At 33.3% G+C, this 19,286-nt stretch overlaps 1 protein-coding gene across 4 annotated transcripts in view; it reads left to right on the plus strand.

The window, feature by feature from the left end:
• Positions 1-15,498, plus strand: part of LOC124367574 — a 49,657-nt gene extending 34,159 nt beyond the window's left edge. For 2 of the 4 annotated variants that reach the window (XM_046824512.1, XM_046824510.1), the window contains 3 exons: positions 1,131-1,337; positions 5,813-6,369; positions 11,419-15,498. In XM_046824512.1, the coding sequence (XP_046680468.1) occupies positions 1,131-1,337; positions 5,813-6,369; positions 11,419-13,437 (2,783 nt within the window). In that variant the 3' untranslated portion in view covers positions 13,438-15,498. The remainder of the gene's footprint in view (positions 1-1,130; positions 1,338-5,812; positions 6,370-11,418) is intronic. The other 2 variants (XM_046824513.1, XM_046824511.1) reach the window with 1 other exon arrangement.
• The last annotated feature ends 3,788 nt before the right edge of the window (positions 15,499-19,286 follow it).

Raw genomic sequence — 19,286 nt, forward strand, 5'->3', positions numbered from 1 at the left:
GTGCCTATTTCAGAAACATGAAATTCCCCTCCGGTCTCAGACCGGTGATACGGTAAAAGTGTTAATAACAATTGCCTAAAATAATCTAACAGCATATTCAAAATAAATAAAATATGAGTCTTTGAGTGGCACGGTCATTTCCAAAAATCATATGAAGTACTGGGTCGTATTTTATGCAAGTATTGGAAAAAATAGCTATTGCCCAATCTAACTGACTTTTTTGACAATAAAGTAAAAAATATGATAGTTACATACATATAGGTTATGCTACTACAATTAAGAAGTACAATTTTAGATTTTAAGTTACATCATTCTGAAATTGCAAGCCTGTAGAATGTTATTGTAGACCTATAGTGTTATTACAAGCCTATAGAGTGTTATTGTAGGCCTATAGTGTTTTACCAAATTCATCAAAATAAATAAGGACAAATAACAGATTTAGAAGTGATTAAAACTGTATTAATGAGCATAGTGCTGTTAAGTAATATAATTTTAGGAGGAATTGTTTAACAAGTAATTTACACAAGCAAAAGTTATGTATTTGTGTAGTTCATTTATTTATTTATATTTTGTTATAGTGTTATTTATTTCATCTTTTATTGTATGATGTATTATTTTTGTCATACCTCCATTGTAAAACAGCCATAGTGTTCACGTAGTTCATACAAACTAATAAATTTTCATATACCATACACTTTTCTGCAGTGAAAAAAAAAAAAACAAATTGTATGCTACTAAAAGTAGGAGACATGTACATTTTGACAGTGACAATAATCTGGGAATAATTCTATGAATTATCCCAATGGCTGCATGACACTGTATACTCAAAGTAAATTTTTACATTGACATGCAGAATATGGAAATAGGTTATTTTCAAATAATTATTTCATAACTTACGATGTCAGTGACAGAAGGCTGAATAATTCCTGTGGCTGACAGTACGCGGTTCATGAAAATCTCCGCATTGAAGCGCTAAGGATTATTATTGTTGAAATTGGTGGAATTGCATTGGTATTGATATTTTTTTCATAGCATGCAATTTTTTCAATGCCCCTATAATTAATGTGTAGTGTAGAGATTTGTGATGTCTAAAGAAAACCTAATAGCTGTGAATAATTTTTCATTGGTAGCAGGGTGGCAGTATCCTACATGCGGAACCAAATCTGCGCCATACCAGACTACATGTTGCAATGAATTTTCAAACTTCAAAGATACTAATCAGCGTTACATGTGCATCACAGCTATGGAACAGTACAAGAACAAGTCACTGGAAGAGTTGCGTTACGAAGATTATATCGCCAGAGATGGTTTAAAGTCACATCAATTTATTGGAAGAAGTAAGTGGTTCTTTTAATACTGTAAACTTTGCTATGCTATAAAATTTTTTCATTACTTATTTCTTGGTTGATTTTTGAAACGTATTTATTATAGTTTATTGGCTGAGTGTTAGCGTAGCCTATCAATCAAGAGCCTGGAAAAATTTAATTTCTTTCTGTCCGCATGATGTCTTAAAAGACAAAATTACTTAGACATAAAATTTGTATGAAGCTTCATTTCTCTATTCGTAACATCGACGATGGTGCATGACATTCTTTAGGATTGGATTAGCGTTAGTGAACATTTTTACATTGGTCTTATGGATAACCGTGATGGCAGTGAGAAAATTTCAGAATAAATCAATATTTAAACAGAGTAACTATTATACGTCATTTTAATATGAGACATAGTAACATATGTAGCTATTGATTTGAAATTTTGCAGCTAGGCTCAGCAAAGCCTGTCATACAACGTGTGGTGTGGCGTACTCCTGTTTTTTATTTTTATTTACACACAGTAAAACACCATTTTACAAGGAAAATCCTTCTTTATTTAAAAATTACAAAAAAAGGATTTGTTGAGAAAAAAATGAGATAATCATGCAATAGTAAAGGGCTATTAAATTAATGGTAGCAACTTATAATAATACAGATAAAAATTAACAACAATAATACAAGGACGATATTATCAACAAATAATAACAAGGACAACATTGAAACATAAATTATAACAAGAATAACGACAATGAAATTCTGAGATCGGCACAAAAAAATCCAAATCTTTGACAGTTCCCACATGATTATTTATACATAATACTGTCAGAGCTGTGAGTTTCAAATATAACTTGTTTGTTGCGTTTGTTTAAATTGGGTTTGTACACTGCATTGTTCCATTCACTGAGACCAGAGCGTACCATTTCAATATCCAAAGCGAGATGGTGAGACTCAGTTATCAGTTATAGGTTAGAATACTTAATAATTCTACAGAAAAAGTTAGTTCCTGCTGAGATCCTGATGGATGGTCTTAAGTTTATGCTTTAAGCTTGTGCTGCTGTGGTTCCGGAAGAAGTCAACATAAGGGGTAACAGCATTGCCAACTAAATTAAGCTAGGGACGTTGTAAGTGGTACGTTTGATGAAGAGATCTTGGGATCTTGTGTTAAGCAGGATTTTAAACTATTGGGATATTAACTTGGTGGGACAGTTCACCTCGCTTGTAAGTGTAGTCATAATGAACCCACTGAACATTTTGTAATTGTTAGGTTGAATTGAATTGTTGGATAAATACGTAGGCAACCCAATTCTGATTTAAATTCTGAGATATATTTGTTGCTCAAATGATTAAAATCTGTTTGTAGTGTAATGTTCATTATTGGGAGTGGATGATTTGAAAGGAAATAATGGTATTACAGACAATTGCAATTTTTATGTGTTGTAACGACAGAAACTAAACGTTTTAGTACAGTACTAGCCTCTACCCTCAGTTTGAAATGTCAGATAACTTCCTTTATCTATTTTTCCTAACCACACCAGTGCTTTGAAATTACATGAAACTTAGTTTCGTCTATGCTATATAAAAATATAAAAAAAACTTTATGATTGTTGCACACATTTTTTAAAACTAAACTATTGTACTTTTAAGACAATGCTTGAAAATCCACACAGTGCCCTTTATCTCCTACAAAATTAAAAACAAGATGTTAAAAGTTTTGCATGCATGTAAAAAAAAATTAGATAATTTAAAAGTGCTCATATTTTTTGCACACATTTTGAAATCAAATACAAAACATTCACAAAGAAATATTTTTTATTTTGAACATGAATATAAAATTAAATAAAGTTAACCCTTTGGAGACCAACCTCCGGTATATCAGAAGTTTTGTAATAAATGTTTTTCATTTATTCAGTGACACATTTCAATCAAATTTTCACAAAAAAAGTCTAAATAGATAATCAAAGTAACAAAAAATAATAATTTTGTAAATAGTATATTTGATTTTACGAATGTTTATTCTCTGTATGTCATGCAATGTCGCCAGTCTGCTTCCTTAATGATCAGACTACGTGCCAGTCGCTGCTCCTGGGAACTAAACAAACAGACAATGATACTTTAGTATTATCTGGAGGCTACTATTTTTGGACAATTTTTCCTTATCCAGGACCAAAATAAATTACAGTATTAAAAAGAACAGAAATTTACAAGTCATTATGATGAACAGTTATTGTATTGTACCTCCCAAAAGAAAGCAATGTGGGCGAGAATTGAGTTGAATGCATCGCCACTAGTTGCCACCAATAACGGCATACCAACATGACGACATTATAAATTAATCAAGCACACGACAATCAGTGAAAACAAAAACTAAAAGAACAACAATTAATTATTCGAAAGTGATCGGTGATACGTGCGTGCGTCTAGGCCTATTTGGAGGCGATTTGGCAACAGGAAGTATCAGGTATTTTTCGATTTATTATGAAACAAAGAAATTACTAGTAACATATAATGAAGTTTATTTTGGTCCCTGATAAGGAAAACTCATCCAAAAATAGTGGCCTTGATAATACCAAAGTACTCAGATTGCTAAGACAATTGCTAAGATGTGTTTACATTATAAATAGCATTATTTACGCTGTGTTTCCTTTGATTTATGTGAAGAACAATGAGTCAGTGTACTGAACTAGAGTAGGCCTATCTGGAAAACATTTGGTGTACTTCTTATGAACCCAATTTTATCCACCATTGCTGGAAAACCCAGTACATAGGATTTTGTACAAAATTTATATAATATTCCTAACTGAGAATTTTCTTTTTTGTCGTACTTTTTGTAGTTGTATATAGACATATTCACTGTTAGAATACAAATGGTTTTATGCCTCAAAATTTTTTTATCGCTGGTCAAGAGTGGTTTGAAACTATTTTTTTCTTAAATTTCAAATTTACAATACTTATTCTAAGTATTAAAAATGCATACTAGTATGTGTTTGCATGTAAATGGCATATATTCTGCTAGCCCATTTTATAATATACAATAAAAACAAATAATCAAAAAACAGGTAAAGGATTTGATTTGTGATTCCTAAAATATATCCATTTCCCCAAAATTCTGCAAATCCCATAAAAATAGCCCAGTATTTCTGGTTTACTTTTTGTAATATAGACTGGTTTCCAAAGGGTTAATATAATATATGGTATATCATGTCATGGCATGTTTAACACATTCACTGCGGGTGACAAGCATGCTCGTCATGCGAAAATGGCGCGCCGGGCAGTGGATGAGCGAGCTCGGCATATTATCCATTCAGTTATTGTAACGATAATTTTATTAAAAAAATTTTCAAGGGGATGACCATATCAGTCTAAGTTGACAACCCAATAGTAATATATCACATATTAAGTACTGTGTATGACTGTAACCCACTTGTTATTTCATATTACAAGGTAGAAGGACGTTACACCATATGTCGTGTAACAGGTTTCACTGAGGTTGCATGCAAAATTTCAAATGTATAGCTCATTGTTTCTCATATATAAGTGATGTTGTTTTCGAGATATTGTGCGGACAGATAGATAGACAGATAGAAATTAAATTTTCCAGCCCCACGAGTGATATGCTTTGCTAAAACTCAGCCCATAAAAAGTAGAAACATTCTCTCAGATCATGAAAATAATCAAACATGTTGATCGTAGTAGACGCCCTCAGTATATAAGGTGTTAGCGCTGAAATCATGATTGTCCTTCTTTGTCATTGTCTTTTTGTCTTGTCAGTTTGTGTTTACCATTCAATACAACTATCTTCCTATCTGTATTAATTGTTCTGTTTAATTAACTTTCCCCTTTAGGCTTGATGACAGGGCAGATTATATTGAATACGTTTATCAAAACTGTGCTGAATGAATGATTTGTCACAAATGATTTGTTGTCTATTTGCTTAATCTTGCAGGTTCAGTTGACTTTTTGCACGAGGTTTTTAAGCTAGAAACTCTATACTGTAACCTAAACTCTACTGTAGTTAAAAGTTGGTCTTTTTGTTTATTTATTTGTTATAATAAGTACATTTTTAGGCTGTATAAATTATCGTGGTTTCAAAACTGCATTTTAGATGTGAGAACAATACTAATTGGTTGCATAACCACTCGGATAACATTGTATCTTAGGAAGGCTTTAGCTAATTTAATTTTTATGCATTGATTTTTCAAATATTTATTTTAATATCTAATGTATAATTATTATTACAAAGTGTGTTATTAATCAGGACATTGTCTCAAGGCCCTTTTCGAGATCGTGCTGATTTTTGTAAAACTTCTGAACATTTAGACAAAGTCATCAAAACCTATATTTTCTTTATTTATTAATTTAATTATTTTGAAATTAAATTTATTGTATTAATCTAGTAAATCTTGATTGACAGAATGTTAAAATTGAAAAAAATATGTTATACTTCGCTAGTTTTAGTTTTTAATTACAGATTAAAATCAATGTAATTATGTTCTTTGCAGATGCAAACTATGATCCATCAGTGACAGCTTCATCAGGCTCCAATGCCTTCGCAAATCCAAGATCTTGCTTTGGCCCGCAAGTGGCAGAATCAACAGGTTACAATCCTTTTGCAAGTCAAAGATCTTGCTTTGGCCCACAAGTAATAGGACCAACAGGCTCCAATATCTTCTATTCAAATCCCAGATCTTCCTTTGGTCCGCAAGTGGCAGCATCAACAGGTTACAATCCTTTTGCAAATCAAAGATCTTGCTTTGGCCCACAAGTGATAGGACCAACAGACTCCAATATCTTCTATCCAAATCCCAAATCTTCCTTTGGTCCACAAGTGGCAGCATCAACAGGTTCCAATCCCTTTGCAAATCAAAGATCTTGCTTTGGCCCACAAGTGATAGGACCAACAGGCTCCAATATCTTCACAAATCCCAGATCTTCCTTTGGCCCGCAAGTGGCATCATCAACAGGTTCCAATCCTTTTGCAGATCCAAGATCTTGCTTTGGCCCACGAATATCATCAACAACAGGCATGAATTGCTTCAGTGACCAGTCACAGAACTCGGTAAGTCTTTGATCATGTTGAGATTTTTTGTGCATTACAGAACAAATTAACCCAGAATAATAAAGTATTATTAACACTTCGAGTATTCTTGATTGTTTTGCTAGATGCAAAACAATCAATCAGTTCTCAGTTTAACTTCGTACAATGTTGCACACTGAATACTGTCTTCCAATATTAATGTAAATTCTAAAATTCGTCTTAATATAAAACTAAATCTAACCATACTTTAGTAATCTTGGAAATGTATTAACATGATCTTTTATCTTTTTTGTACGAGGAATATTTTTGATCACATTAAGAACAGAATGAATTTTCTAAAGGTTTTTGTTATTGATCTTTTTATTTAGATTTGTATAATCTGTAAGTGGACACAATTTACTAGTTGAGTATAAAACAGTGTCCTCTCAAATATTAAAAGTGAATATACTCCAGTTTTGCTTTGCTCAAGTCTAAATTTAAATGTGGTTCAAGTTTTCTTTTATATGTGATATATTCAACACAGTAACATAACCTATGACTCCACGAAATTATATCGGAGTTAATAACATAACTATGACTCCAGTATAATTCCATGTAAGTAAGAGTTGGTGATCATCAATTTCAAACACATTTAGAGCTTTATAAAAATTACAGTAACAACTTTAGTTTTGTCCGTTGAATTTATAACAGATCCTTTAAATCTAACTGCCACTGAACAGTTTGTGTACATTTCCTAAATCCATGTGGTGTGTTATCAATAATGCTATTTTTTTCTAAGTGGATTTTGAATAGCAGTTAGACATTTGTCCCGACGCTTACTAAAGATTTATTTGTGTGGACTGACACTATGTACACAATGTTCTGAGGAATAATGAATAATTCTGACCAGTAGAACTTAACATACATCGTTTGAACACTTCCTAGACACTACACAATAATACTATTATTCAAATACACCAAAAACAAAAATAGTTACTTCCCTTTATTCCCTTCATTTTCCATACCAATACTTGAGAATTGCTGAGTGGATGTAGGTGGTGAAAACTGAAACTGTGAATTCTGGGTAGCAAATTCCAAATTTTATGGTCTAACATAATGTAGTAATGCATGTACCATTAACCATAGACAGACTCCAACTAGTTTTAAGCCAAGACATTTTTTAATATTAAATAAGGAAAATCTGCTTCATCAGAAGGGTTAAGCACGTGCAAGCAGAACTACTTTGCCTCATTCACAATATATAAAGGTAAGAACGATGGAAATTTACAATTTTTTGATCAGACATTAAATTTACTACTTAATGTTTTTTAGTGCTACAGCATCGCTTAGAGCAACTCTGCAATTTAATCTAAAAGGGCGAAATATCTGTTGGCAATTCTACGCATCTCGTATGATTTGCCATATTTACATAATGTAAGTTACCCGCTAGAAGCAATTTTGTGTTCCAAACGGTTTTACGATTGATTTTCATACTTCGGTTGTCCATAGGTTGTTTACATATAACGTATGTGAGCGATAAAGCAAGTAATTTGTCTTGCTTAGTTCAGCTGTTTTGTTTATATTTCGACTTGCCGGCAAGCGATATATGTTGTAATATTTCACAGTTTTATTTACTGTAATGAATTTTATATTGTGAATTAGTATTTGGTATTGTGATTTACACATTACAATCGTGTGTTTGAGTGATGTGATTATGGTGTGAAATATGGATCATTACATTTAGGACATGGGTAATAGTGTCTTTTTGTTTTGTTTCGAGATATTCTATAATTTTTTGTTTTGTTTGTATTAATTTTTAATTGTTTGTTGAAAAGAAACTTCAGAAAAATTGTTTACATAATAGTATTTTACATAAAACTCAAAATTGTATAAATAACAGAAACAAATGTTTTTATTTTTGTAAATATTGTTTGGTATTAAGTTTTTACACTCAGGCCATTTATTTGATATATTTCTACTCCCTACGTTATGATGAACAAAACGAAAGAAGAATTATAAAAATATCATACCATAAAAGCATTTTACGATTTTTTCCTTAACCTCTACCCCAAAAAACTTTACGCCTAAATACTTATGGTAACTCATTGCTTTTGATAGTCTATATTTTGGTAACTCTTTGTTTGCATATGTACTCGCTTATGTTTCACATGCACATATTAAACCTATGTACATGTTTCACCTGTGTACTCTACATTTATCTCTATGTCTTGTCTCACAGCTATACACCATTTTCTCCATTTAGGCAGTGTTGTGTAATTTTTCTTAACTGATATGAAAACCGTTATTAAGTGAGTGACAGTGCTCTAGTGGTTTTTCATTCATAATTGTCCTAACAACCGTTTTCTGTTGAATTAAAATTTTCTCTAGGTCTGTACCGTTTTTCCATGCTATCAGGCCATACCTCACAATGCTTTAAAAAATGAGAACTAGGCCATTATTAAATACTTAAAACCAACCTGTTTTTTTTTATTTTTATTTACAATGAAATAAGTAACCTTAGACAGTTTTTTATACATATCTATATGATTTTTCCATGACAGAAGTATAGATTCTAATACTTATACCTAACAAAGTAACGGGAATTTTATAATCTGATATGTCTGATTTCAAAGATACTATTAAGTTTTGAGTCTTATCTTTATTCAGGAATAAATCATTTGCTTCAAACCAACAAGTTAGTTCACTGAGTGCCTGATCAGACGAAGATTTCAGTTGGCCTATATTTTTTTATGTACATTCAAAATAGAAGTGTCATCTACATATATTGTAAAAAAGATAAAAATGTTTAAACTAAGGTCAATTATTAAAATAAAAGAGTATCAGTCCCAACACCGAACCCTGAAGAACACCTGACTTAACATCTAAAATCTGTGAGATTGTACTCCTTATATCTACTACTGTGGTCAAATATGATTTAAAAACACTGAGGTTTTTACCATTGTAATTTAGCAAGTAGTATATGATGGCGTACAGTGTCAAAAGCTTTACTTTTATCACATAGGATTACTTGAGCAAACTTATCATTTTCAAGAGTTAATATTAACTGTTGTATCATAATATCTATGGCCTGAATAGTAAATCTGCCAGAGCGGCACCCATACTGACAATTACTAAATAAATTTAAAGATTCAAAAAAATTACACATCTGAATTTTCAGAAGTTTTTCATAGATCTTTGCAATGACAAAGTATACAAGAAATTAGTCGATAGCTATTGGGTATATCAAGTTTTCCCTTTCTATAGATGGGTACCACTCTGTAAAATTTTAAGTATGAAGGAAAAATACCTTCCAAAATACATTGATTTCAACAATATGTGTAATTGGCTCTAAAATCTCAACAACAACACTTTTTAGCAGCTCACTAGTGAACCTATACACATCCTTTGTAGATGAGCTTTTAAGTGACGTAATTATTTTCAACACTTCACTAGGTGATACAGCTTGTCGTATAAGCAAGTCAACTGCCTACCAGTCATAACTGCCTAAACGGTGTAATATTTGGCACCAAAAACATGACACGGATACAAGAACTTTTTAATTCATCTTCTTCGTAATGGCTGTGACAATTCCTAAATAAGCATGGCTTTTTGAGGCAGTTGCAAAGCTTTCACTGATGGCACTAATATTTCATTAAACCATTCCTTAAACAGTGACTGAGTCATTGCCTTCTTTGTTTTGGTGGTTTCCTGTTCTCATAAATTTATTCATTGCAGATTTACTAGATATAACACAAAACTAGCTAATACTGTTGACGAGTTGTGTTAGTAACCTCGATGAGGCATCTAGTTTTGGACTGTCATTGGATTAAAGTGTTCTTCAGCTTCTATTTAATTTGTGGCAGTATAGTGGTGGTTCTTTTTTACAAATTACAAAAATAATAAAAATAAAAAACACTTACATTGAGAACATTAACGGTTTTATGTGATACAAAGAGTTATGAACAATTATTTCCAGAATCTGTTACACTTAAATCACAGACTGTTATCGTGTAAATTGCTGTAATCAGGATCTTCAGTTAGAACTCTTCTGGGAGACAAGTGTAATTATGTGATAAGAGACACCAGTTTCTTTTGTGGAACATTTTGCTTAACAGTGTTTTCAGTGTGAAGGGAACGAGTTGATTTCCTGCTGTTCTGGGTTGTGAAATTGTAGGAACTTAGCTCATACTAACTTAGCCGTGAATTTTTAGTTGTAGTGTTTGCATACGGTATGAAATTAAAAAAAACTGTTGTTATAGTAAAAATAATTATTTCAATTACAGAATGCTTAAGACCAACATTTTCATTACGTCCTTTGAGTCATGCCCAGTAATCATTTCTTTGATGTTTTAAAAGTGTTTTGAATGGTACTGCTGTACACATCTACTGCCAATGACTGAGACCATGGAGTTACTGCTTGTTTCAGCACTTTATCATACTGGAAGTCTGTTCACGTCAGAACTCCTTGAGAGGTATCAGATCGGTATGCTTGGGGATGAAAAATAACATCCAAATTCCTCCTGTTGGGGGAAAATGTATGAGGCCAAATGTTGCTGTCAAGTAATTCAATGTCTGTAGTCAACATTCCATGTCTTATCTTAGATGTTCCTATTAATTTAAAATTATTTTTCCTTTTGTACAAACAAAAAGTAAATGGTATTAAGTAGTCAACATTCCATGTCTTGTCTTGGATGTTCCTATTAATATAAAATTATCTTCCCTTTTGTACAAACAAAAAGTAAATGGTATTAAGTATTTCTGACTCTTGGCAGCATTTCCTACTGTAACCAGCATTTTCAAGTATTGGCAATGAATAAAACTTTACTGCAGAAGAATTCAATTCTTTTTAATCAGAATACATTCAAATAATTAGAAATTTGGATGACTGAATATAATTTTGGCCTTGGGAAATTGGAACACAGTTGGAACCCTGCTATAGTATCTTTTATGAAATGAATGTTTTTGTATTTTATGACACTTGCAATATTTAATCCAGGTAAAACAAACAGTAGGATAATTCAAATTAATTTAGTTTCTGTCCAACCAATTAACTATTATGATAATACTTGCCAATACAAATTTATGTTGCAGGATGGAGCGGGAACCAATTCAAAACAAACAATTTTTCACGGCTTTCAAAATGGATCCATTAAAAAGCCCAAGATAGTTGACAAACCTGATTGTTTCGAAAGCTTGATACAGAAAGAGGTAATCAGCCAAATGATCTCAAAACTGAATAAGATGGACAAATATTTTCAAACCATTAACACCCGACTTACATCAATGGAAAGTCACTTGGACGATGTGAGTTCAAATATGTCCATAATGGTATCCCATATGTCGGCAATCGACATGCACGTAGCGATGCAGAAAGTTGATAAGAAATGGAAAGGTTTAAAAACCTGCCTTGCAAACCTTGAGGCTTCCCCACAGGATCAGGCAGTAGAGAGACTTACCTTCCATTGTCCTGCTGATCTACTCAAAGAAAAGGTTAAGACATCTACAGCCTTGGAGAGTGACCCTATAGAAGACATGTCTGTTTTGTCAAGCACTTTGAGTGCTTCCAAAGTTGATGCAACTGAAAAAGAAGAAATGTTACCCATTGACAACTCTTCAAATACAGAATCTAAGTTAGATTCAAAAAGCTACTCAAATTTATTCAAATTTAATCCAAGTTTTGGAGACCTTTGTTATGTGAAACCTGTTTCTTACTCTCTTTTTGAAAGAGGATCATCCCAAAACAACCAAGGTGGTGCGTTATTGTTTGGATGCACTCCTACTAAAAGAAGTGATTCAAGAATGGATATAAGTTCTAATAGCTTCAGTCCACTCAGCATTGACAAAAGTGAAAAAGCAAAAGATATCAATCAAAAACAAGAAGAGACTAATTCAAAGTCTGCTCTTGAGGCCGCAAATGTGAGTGGATCAAAGGATTCAACAGAATGTTCAGTTGCAGGAGAACAAGGATGTTCTATATCTTGTATTGATGAGCAGGATAGTTCTAGGGAATCCCAAGGTATTATTTTAGAACAAAAAGAGAATCTGATCACTTCTAAGCCATCAGAAAGTGTTACCTCAGGAGTATCAAGAAACTTGTTAGAAACAAAAAGTAACAATGGACATGATCTATTTATTACATTCAGTGCACCAGATTTTAACAATCCTAAAGCACCAGAAAACGTGTCTTTTGAAAACGTTACTTCATCTTCAGGACTTGCTACATACAATAGTATTAGTGCGAGTAACCAAATTCCTCTTGAGACCTTACCAGAGAATAAATGTACAGACAAACAAGGAACTACTTGTGGATATCAGACAGAAGATGTTAAAACTATTAAATTTATAGAAATGGACAGTCTTTCCTTCAGTGTAATTAAACCTAAGGATCTGAGCACTCCAAAGTCACTTGGAGAGACTGTAGTAGTCACTACTAATACAAATAACAACCAAAGGCCTAATGTTCTCATTGACCCAACAGAGAATTTGAAGATGTCAGAAGGGTCAAACAGCCCTTCCAATGTAACAAGAGTTTTTGAAACTTGCAGTCAGTATAACATTCTGACTGATAGTTCTAAAGAAAATGAAACCAAAACTGAGAAAATGGCAGCAGTAGAAGATCAGAGCAATTGTTTAATCAATGGAGAGAATGAAAGTGATGAAGAAAATGGCTTTGTGATCGTTGGAAATGAACAGTGTTCCGTTTTGTCTGAAGCTTCAACAAACAAAAGTACATCTTTCAAGGCTTTTAACGATATAACAGAATACTTGGAAATCAACCTTGGAAAAAAGAAGGATGTTGTGTATGAATTTGGCTTTGAAGTTAAACTGGACAGTCCAACTTTGGGGTCAACATTAGAAACTTCAGTGAGAGAAGGGGATGTGAACAACGCGCATGGAGATAACAGGGAAAAAGATGATTCGTTTAATGCATTTACTAGTAATTTTATAGCCAACTGTTCGGAAAAACAAAGCTCTCCTTTTCCAAAAGAGAGCATAGGATTTGGTGGTAATATAAAAAAGAAAGAAGAGCCATTCAATACATTTATAAGCCATTTTGGTACCAATTCGAAAGAACAAAGTTCTCCTGCTACAAATGAACAAGATAAATAAAAGATGATTAACAAAAATAATCAACCTTCTTAATTTTAAGAAATTTAAGTTTTGTTCAGAAGTTATTTTCTTCAGAAGAAAATGCGTGTTTAACATTGTTATCAAACATGTATTAAATATTTATTTTTTCTATCCAGAATGATGGCTTTTTAATTAGTCAACTCTAGCTGTGTAAAAGTTTTTTATCTCTGTTTTTTTAACAAGGCCTGCTAAAATATTTAAATTTCTGTGCTATAACTTGCAATATTGAACCTCATTTGAGGTAATTATTGAAAAGTTGAACTTGAATATGTATTTATAGCTCCAAATGGGCAGTGTTAATCCGAATATTTGTTTACTCGAGGCAATAAGATTATTAAAATATTCAGATTGCCAATGAAACACCAATAAAACATCTGAAACACTCTAAAATTAATTCACTCAGTCATAACATTAAAATCTACAAATATCGATTGATTGTGGCTGAAGGTGGTTGGAGTAGTATAGTGTTCGGATTAACGCAGCCAGCCTGTATGTATGTGTTTAATTGTGTAATTAATTGTAAGTTCCTGTTTTGTATCTACTAAGTTTTTCAATACACTATACCAAAGTATAAATACAAGTTTTGATATTGCAATCACTTTATCTAATTTGAATGTACTGGAAACATTGTAATTGTATTTGCTATTCTTGCAAAGGAAAAATATATAATAATTTGTAAAATGTTGGTTATAAGATATTTCTAATAGATCGTTTAAGATAATAGGCAAACGGAACTGTCTAATCAGATCCTATTACTAAAGGTAGTACACAGAATGTGTAATCTCTGAAGGTACATGATTCATGTATATTTGTGAACAAGTGAATACCTTTGTATAGTATGTTTCTCCCCGCTATACGAACATGAAACATTTTCTCAATGGAATCATCTGGGAATCTTATGTACAGCTTTTAGTGTTTTTGTCGTGGTTGATTTAATTGTGCTGCTTTGGATTTTTGTTTCCTGCATGGAGTCCATTACAATTTTGATAACAACTTTGAGAAAATGTCAAGTGTAATAATTATTTTTCTTCCATCAAAGTAGGTGGAGTGTTGAACCTTCATTCCATCTCACAACGATACCTCGATCATGCCTTCACTGCGGTATTATAATGAGTGAGACTGGTTACTCTTAATCTGGCTCTGCACCGTAAGGCATCTGCCGTAGTTTATGTTTGAATATGAGTAATCGCTTCTCATCAATGACTAATTACATTGATTTTAATGCTAAAATTTAAAACTGTGAAAATACAAATGTATTGTTACAAGCCAATGTATGTAATGAATTTTTTACAAAGTTATATTAAAAAGTAAAAATGATAACCAACAATTACAATTGTTTGGTGTAAATGTAGTTCACTTGATAGCAATTCACTAATATCTTTCTCTCTATAGTTTGTTTGGCCTTGTTCTTTATTTGTCATTATTGTTTTTACTGTTTTGTTTCTGTTCATCTATTACTTTGTGATCTTGCGAGTACTTGTTAAGTTGTTTTTATTTGTTCTTTTATGAAATATTTAGATGATAAAGTAAATATCATTATGTTAAGTTATGAAACTTGTTTTATTACATTTAACATGTGAGCACACTCAAATTCTTTTAGTGCAAGTGCACAGCAGTACACAATGTGTAAAGTTTTAATTTTTTGATACGTTTTAAAAATACATTAATGTAGCTCATAGTTGTGCCCTGTCAATAAATTACCACAGTCTTTAATAGTGCTGTAATTATCTGTGTCATGTTTTATGATATTAATAGTATTCTAAAATGTGTTCATCTAACACCTGAAGAGAACACGGCTGCAATCTGCATTCATGTCAGCAAACAAGAGGTGTTACCACACACTCTAGCAGTCATTTCATACGGTGGGATACTTGTCTAGCTCCCTACTGACCGTTTGCGACTATAAGTTGCAACATTTGCCATTTACATGTGCTCACGTGTTAAAAAACCTTTGAAGACAGGATATGTCTGTAACAAAGACTTTTTGTAAATATTGTCAGTACAATATTGGTAGTAAATAAACATTTATAATATTTATTATTATGGCTTTTTTATTCTCCTAACGCTTTTTATTTTGTTCTTATATGCCGAACAATGTCGCAGATTTAGATAACATCGCTAGAAGTGGGTTTTCTTGGTATTGTTGGATACCTTTAAAGAAGACATATTTAAAGGATTAAACCACTGTTTTAATTGCTATAAGAGATCGGGTTCTCAGTAAATCCTGAGTGTAAAATATAGTTTGTGCTGAGATCACCCAGTGCCGATTTATTCACAGTGCAATTTTTAGAGCAAAGAGTTATTCACAGGTTTTCTATGCCAATTAGGGGTTGAAAACTTACATGTAAAGTTGGTACTTTTCTATTAATCAGAAGCCATCCATTCAGAGCATGTTACGGCTGTTATGATCTGGTGAATATATTGTAAATTGTGTTTATTTTTCTCTTTAAGATAGTTATGAATATTGGGAAACCGCACTGCGCCAGTAAAATATTTAACCACTTCAACTGAACACGTTTCCAATATTAGAAGCAAAATATTTAACAAACAAATAGGCGTATTGTTATTCAAGGATTGTATCGTTCAACTTACAGATTGGTTGAACATAAGCTAATTTTAATTTAATTAGAAATATACCACAACTCATCATCATCTGACGTTTCCGTTATCACGGGTTGTCGTACACAGCCTCCTCCACTTTTGTCTGTCATTCCAGGTCTCCTTTCCTCCACCTGCACTTTCTGTAGTTCCCTCTCTCTACGTCTTTCCACACTTGGTCCTCCCATCTTCCTCTCGGTCTTCCTCTTGGTCTTCTTCCTCTTTCCTCCTTCTCCAGTGCTACTGACAGATAAATTTAAACTATGCATTATAGGAGATGTTAAATGCCTCAAATTATTCTTTATCGTATACAGGAACTGTGGGAGCTCATTCCATGTAAAAATAATGAAAAAAGTGTATAGAAACATGGGTCCGGAAATGCTTTGTAAGTGAGTTACAGCTAGTGAAAGTTTTTGCCCGGATTTCAGCTGACCATGTAAAATTAGGTCATTTTGAAATTCTGGTAAGATAGATTAAGTTTAAGATCTGTTAACCTACACGGTGAGGTCAAGATTTTTCTATAATTTTATTGTATAAGCAATATTTCAACTCATATCCCGGAAGACTTTCATTTTAGTTGGAACATGTCATTCATAGTAATGGTCCAGGTGTTGTTCCTGATGATGGTAATGTGGAATATGCCTGAACCAATGAAACAGAATCACTATACGTTACCTCAGAGTTGCTGAGGGGTTTCCTACTTTACATTAGGGTTCCAAATAACGTTCTTGTAGGTGTCTGAAACATGACAAAGAGCACCCCCCCCCCACCCCCCCCCCCCCCCACCCCCCCCCCCCCCCACCCCCCCCCCCCCCCACCCCCCCCCCCCCCCACCCCCCCCCCCCCCCACCCCCCCCCAATGTGATTTTACAGGTGTGTAAATCTACTTTTAGAGCAAATGGACCGTGAGGCTGTGGAAAAAGTTGAGGATGGAAAGAGCAGGAAGATGCAGAAGATGATGTCATGGAAGAAGAGGATGATTCAGATGAAGAGAGGGAAGATGATGGATTTGATTCAGGAAGAAGATAATGATTTGGACAAAACACTGTGGGGTTGAAGTGTATACAGATGGAGATGCTTTCAAACTTCCAAAAAAACACCTGTACAAGAGGAGACAGAGGAAGAAGGTGCAAGGACCAAACCCACAGAAGAGAGGTCCCAGAATTTGTCAGATGCCGAGAAACATCTTCTTCATGGGAGGAGTTTAGAGTCCAATATGTTCTCAAGTTTTTCTCGAAAGGAAAAGATACAGATTTTGAGCTACAGGGTAAATGTAATAACATTGTCAGTTAGTTAATACATATTATTGATATTTTATTAGCTTTTTTTAAAATTCTTTTTTATGCATGCCTTCCAGAGGGGAACATTGCTAGTACATGCACTTGTATTGATGCTCTATTAATTAGAGTTGTATGATGCAATTTTTCACCTTCGTACTTATCTATTAGTGTAGTCAATCCAACTTTCCATATTATTATAGCGTGTGGGAAAAAATTATTGCTTTTAAAAACAAATATGTGAACCACATTCAAAACTTAAACTACACAAAGTTCTGGGATTAATCAAATAAATTTTAAAAACCCCACGAACGGTTCCTATAACAGTCAATTGTTTAATTTCACCTCTACAACTAGTATGTGTTATAAGTCTATTTTTTTTTATTGACTGCAACAGTCCATTAGCCCTCGATAGCTTGAAAATGGACTGATTTTACCACCAGATCACAGTAGCCACCTGGTAGAAACCACTGACTCAAGGTCGTGTGGTGCGCGCATCGCTTTGCTGTCAGAATATGCTGCCACATTATACTAGCCATTCCTTGTATACTGCATACTGTGGCCATATTTATCTTGTGAGAGTGACTTATACTTGTTGATCAACCATCTAGCTTGTTACTTTAGTCTAAATGGCAGACAATATTGATCGAGTCTGTCGTAGTGAGGAAATAAGACATTTGATTTTGAAAAAAGTACTGAAATATTGACTTGTGGAACATTTAGTCCTTTTTTTATTAAGTTTTCAAATGTAAATAAACGTTTTTTAAGATATTTTTAAAGCTTTTTATTTTTTACTCCTTTTGGTAATTTTTTTGATTACATCCTTTACTCATTTTAGCTTATCAAAAGAAGACGTCATATGACGTTCATATTCCTTAAATGGTTATGGAATTCACAGGGCCTTCTTAAAATCATCTTGATGTCCGTCTGTGTGTAAATCTTAATAGAAATTAGAGACTCCAAATGATGTATATAGGTTCTTCTACTCTCAGGAGGAGCATTATCTATCAGGGATGCTACATGTCAGGGAAATCAGGGAAAAAAAACAGGACTGGAAATCAGGGAAAAGTCAGTGAATTTCGACGTTGGTCAGGGAAAAATATAAAATCCCTTTACACAAATAAACTTACTGCCGCCGTGCCGAGTCCAAGCCTGCAGACGACGCGGCGCATAATTTACTTCTGTGTTGTAAAAGATCATTTAAGTCAATCTTTTTGTACGTATTAAACTGTGTTCACTTTATTTTTTGCTTTTTTATATTTGCCACCCTGTTAGCCTCAACACCGCTTTTTTCCACCCGTTAATTGCCAAAAACCCTGGGGATTGCGTCGAAAAAAGTCTGGGAAAAATGAAAAATTTGGTCTGGAAATCAGGGAAAAGTCAGGGAATTTCATTATTGGACTCCTGTAGCAACCCTGTCTATATTGAGAACAAAAGGTTAAAGGGCAATCTGCCTGATTGTCTTTGAGATAACTCTTGAGAAAAAGGTCCTAGAAACTTGAAATATCGATTCCTCTTAGTTTAGGGTTAGGTTTAGTTTAACTCTATTGACTTAGGTCAAAAGGTCAAAGGTCAGTCCATTCGTCTTTACAATAACTCGTGATAGAAGGGTCAGAGACTTCAAACTTGGTGTATAGGTTTCTCTCGGTCAAAGGAAGAATTGCATTTTGTTTGGGTTAAATTGTCAAACAGCAGTCCATTCGTCTGTTCTTTAACTCATTTGTCACGTTCTGTCGGGTCATTTTTATACTCTGTTGTATCGTTTTAGTTGTGATATAAATGGCTCCTGTCCTAGCAAAGTAAAGAACATCTCAACGGTTACAGCTTGTGTGTTTATATTATAAAATATTTGGTGGATAGTGTTACATCATCATGAAACATCAAGGTAGAGTCTAGATTGGAAAAGGTGGGTGGGGACAAGTGGTTTGTATGCAACAAGAGTAAGTATTGTAA

Source organism: Homalodisca vitripennis, chromosome 8 (genome assembly GCF_021130785.1).
Source record: "Homalodisca vitripennis isolate AUS2020 chromosome 8, UT_GWSS_2.1, whole genome shotgun sequence".
NCBI classification, from domain to species: Eukaryota; Metazoa; Arthropoda; class Insecta; order Hemiptera; family Cicadellidae; genus Homalodisca; species Homalodisca vitripennis.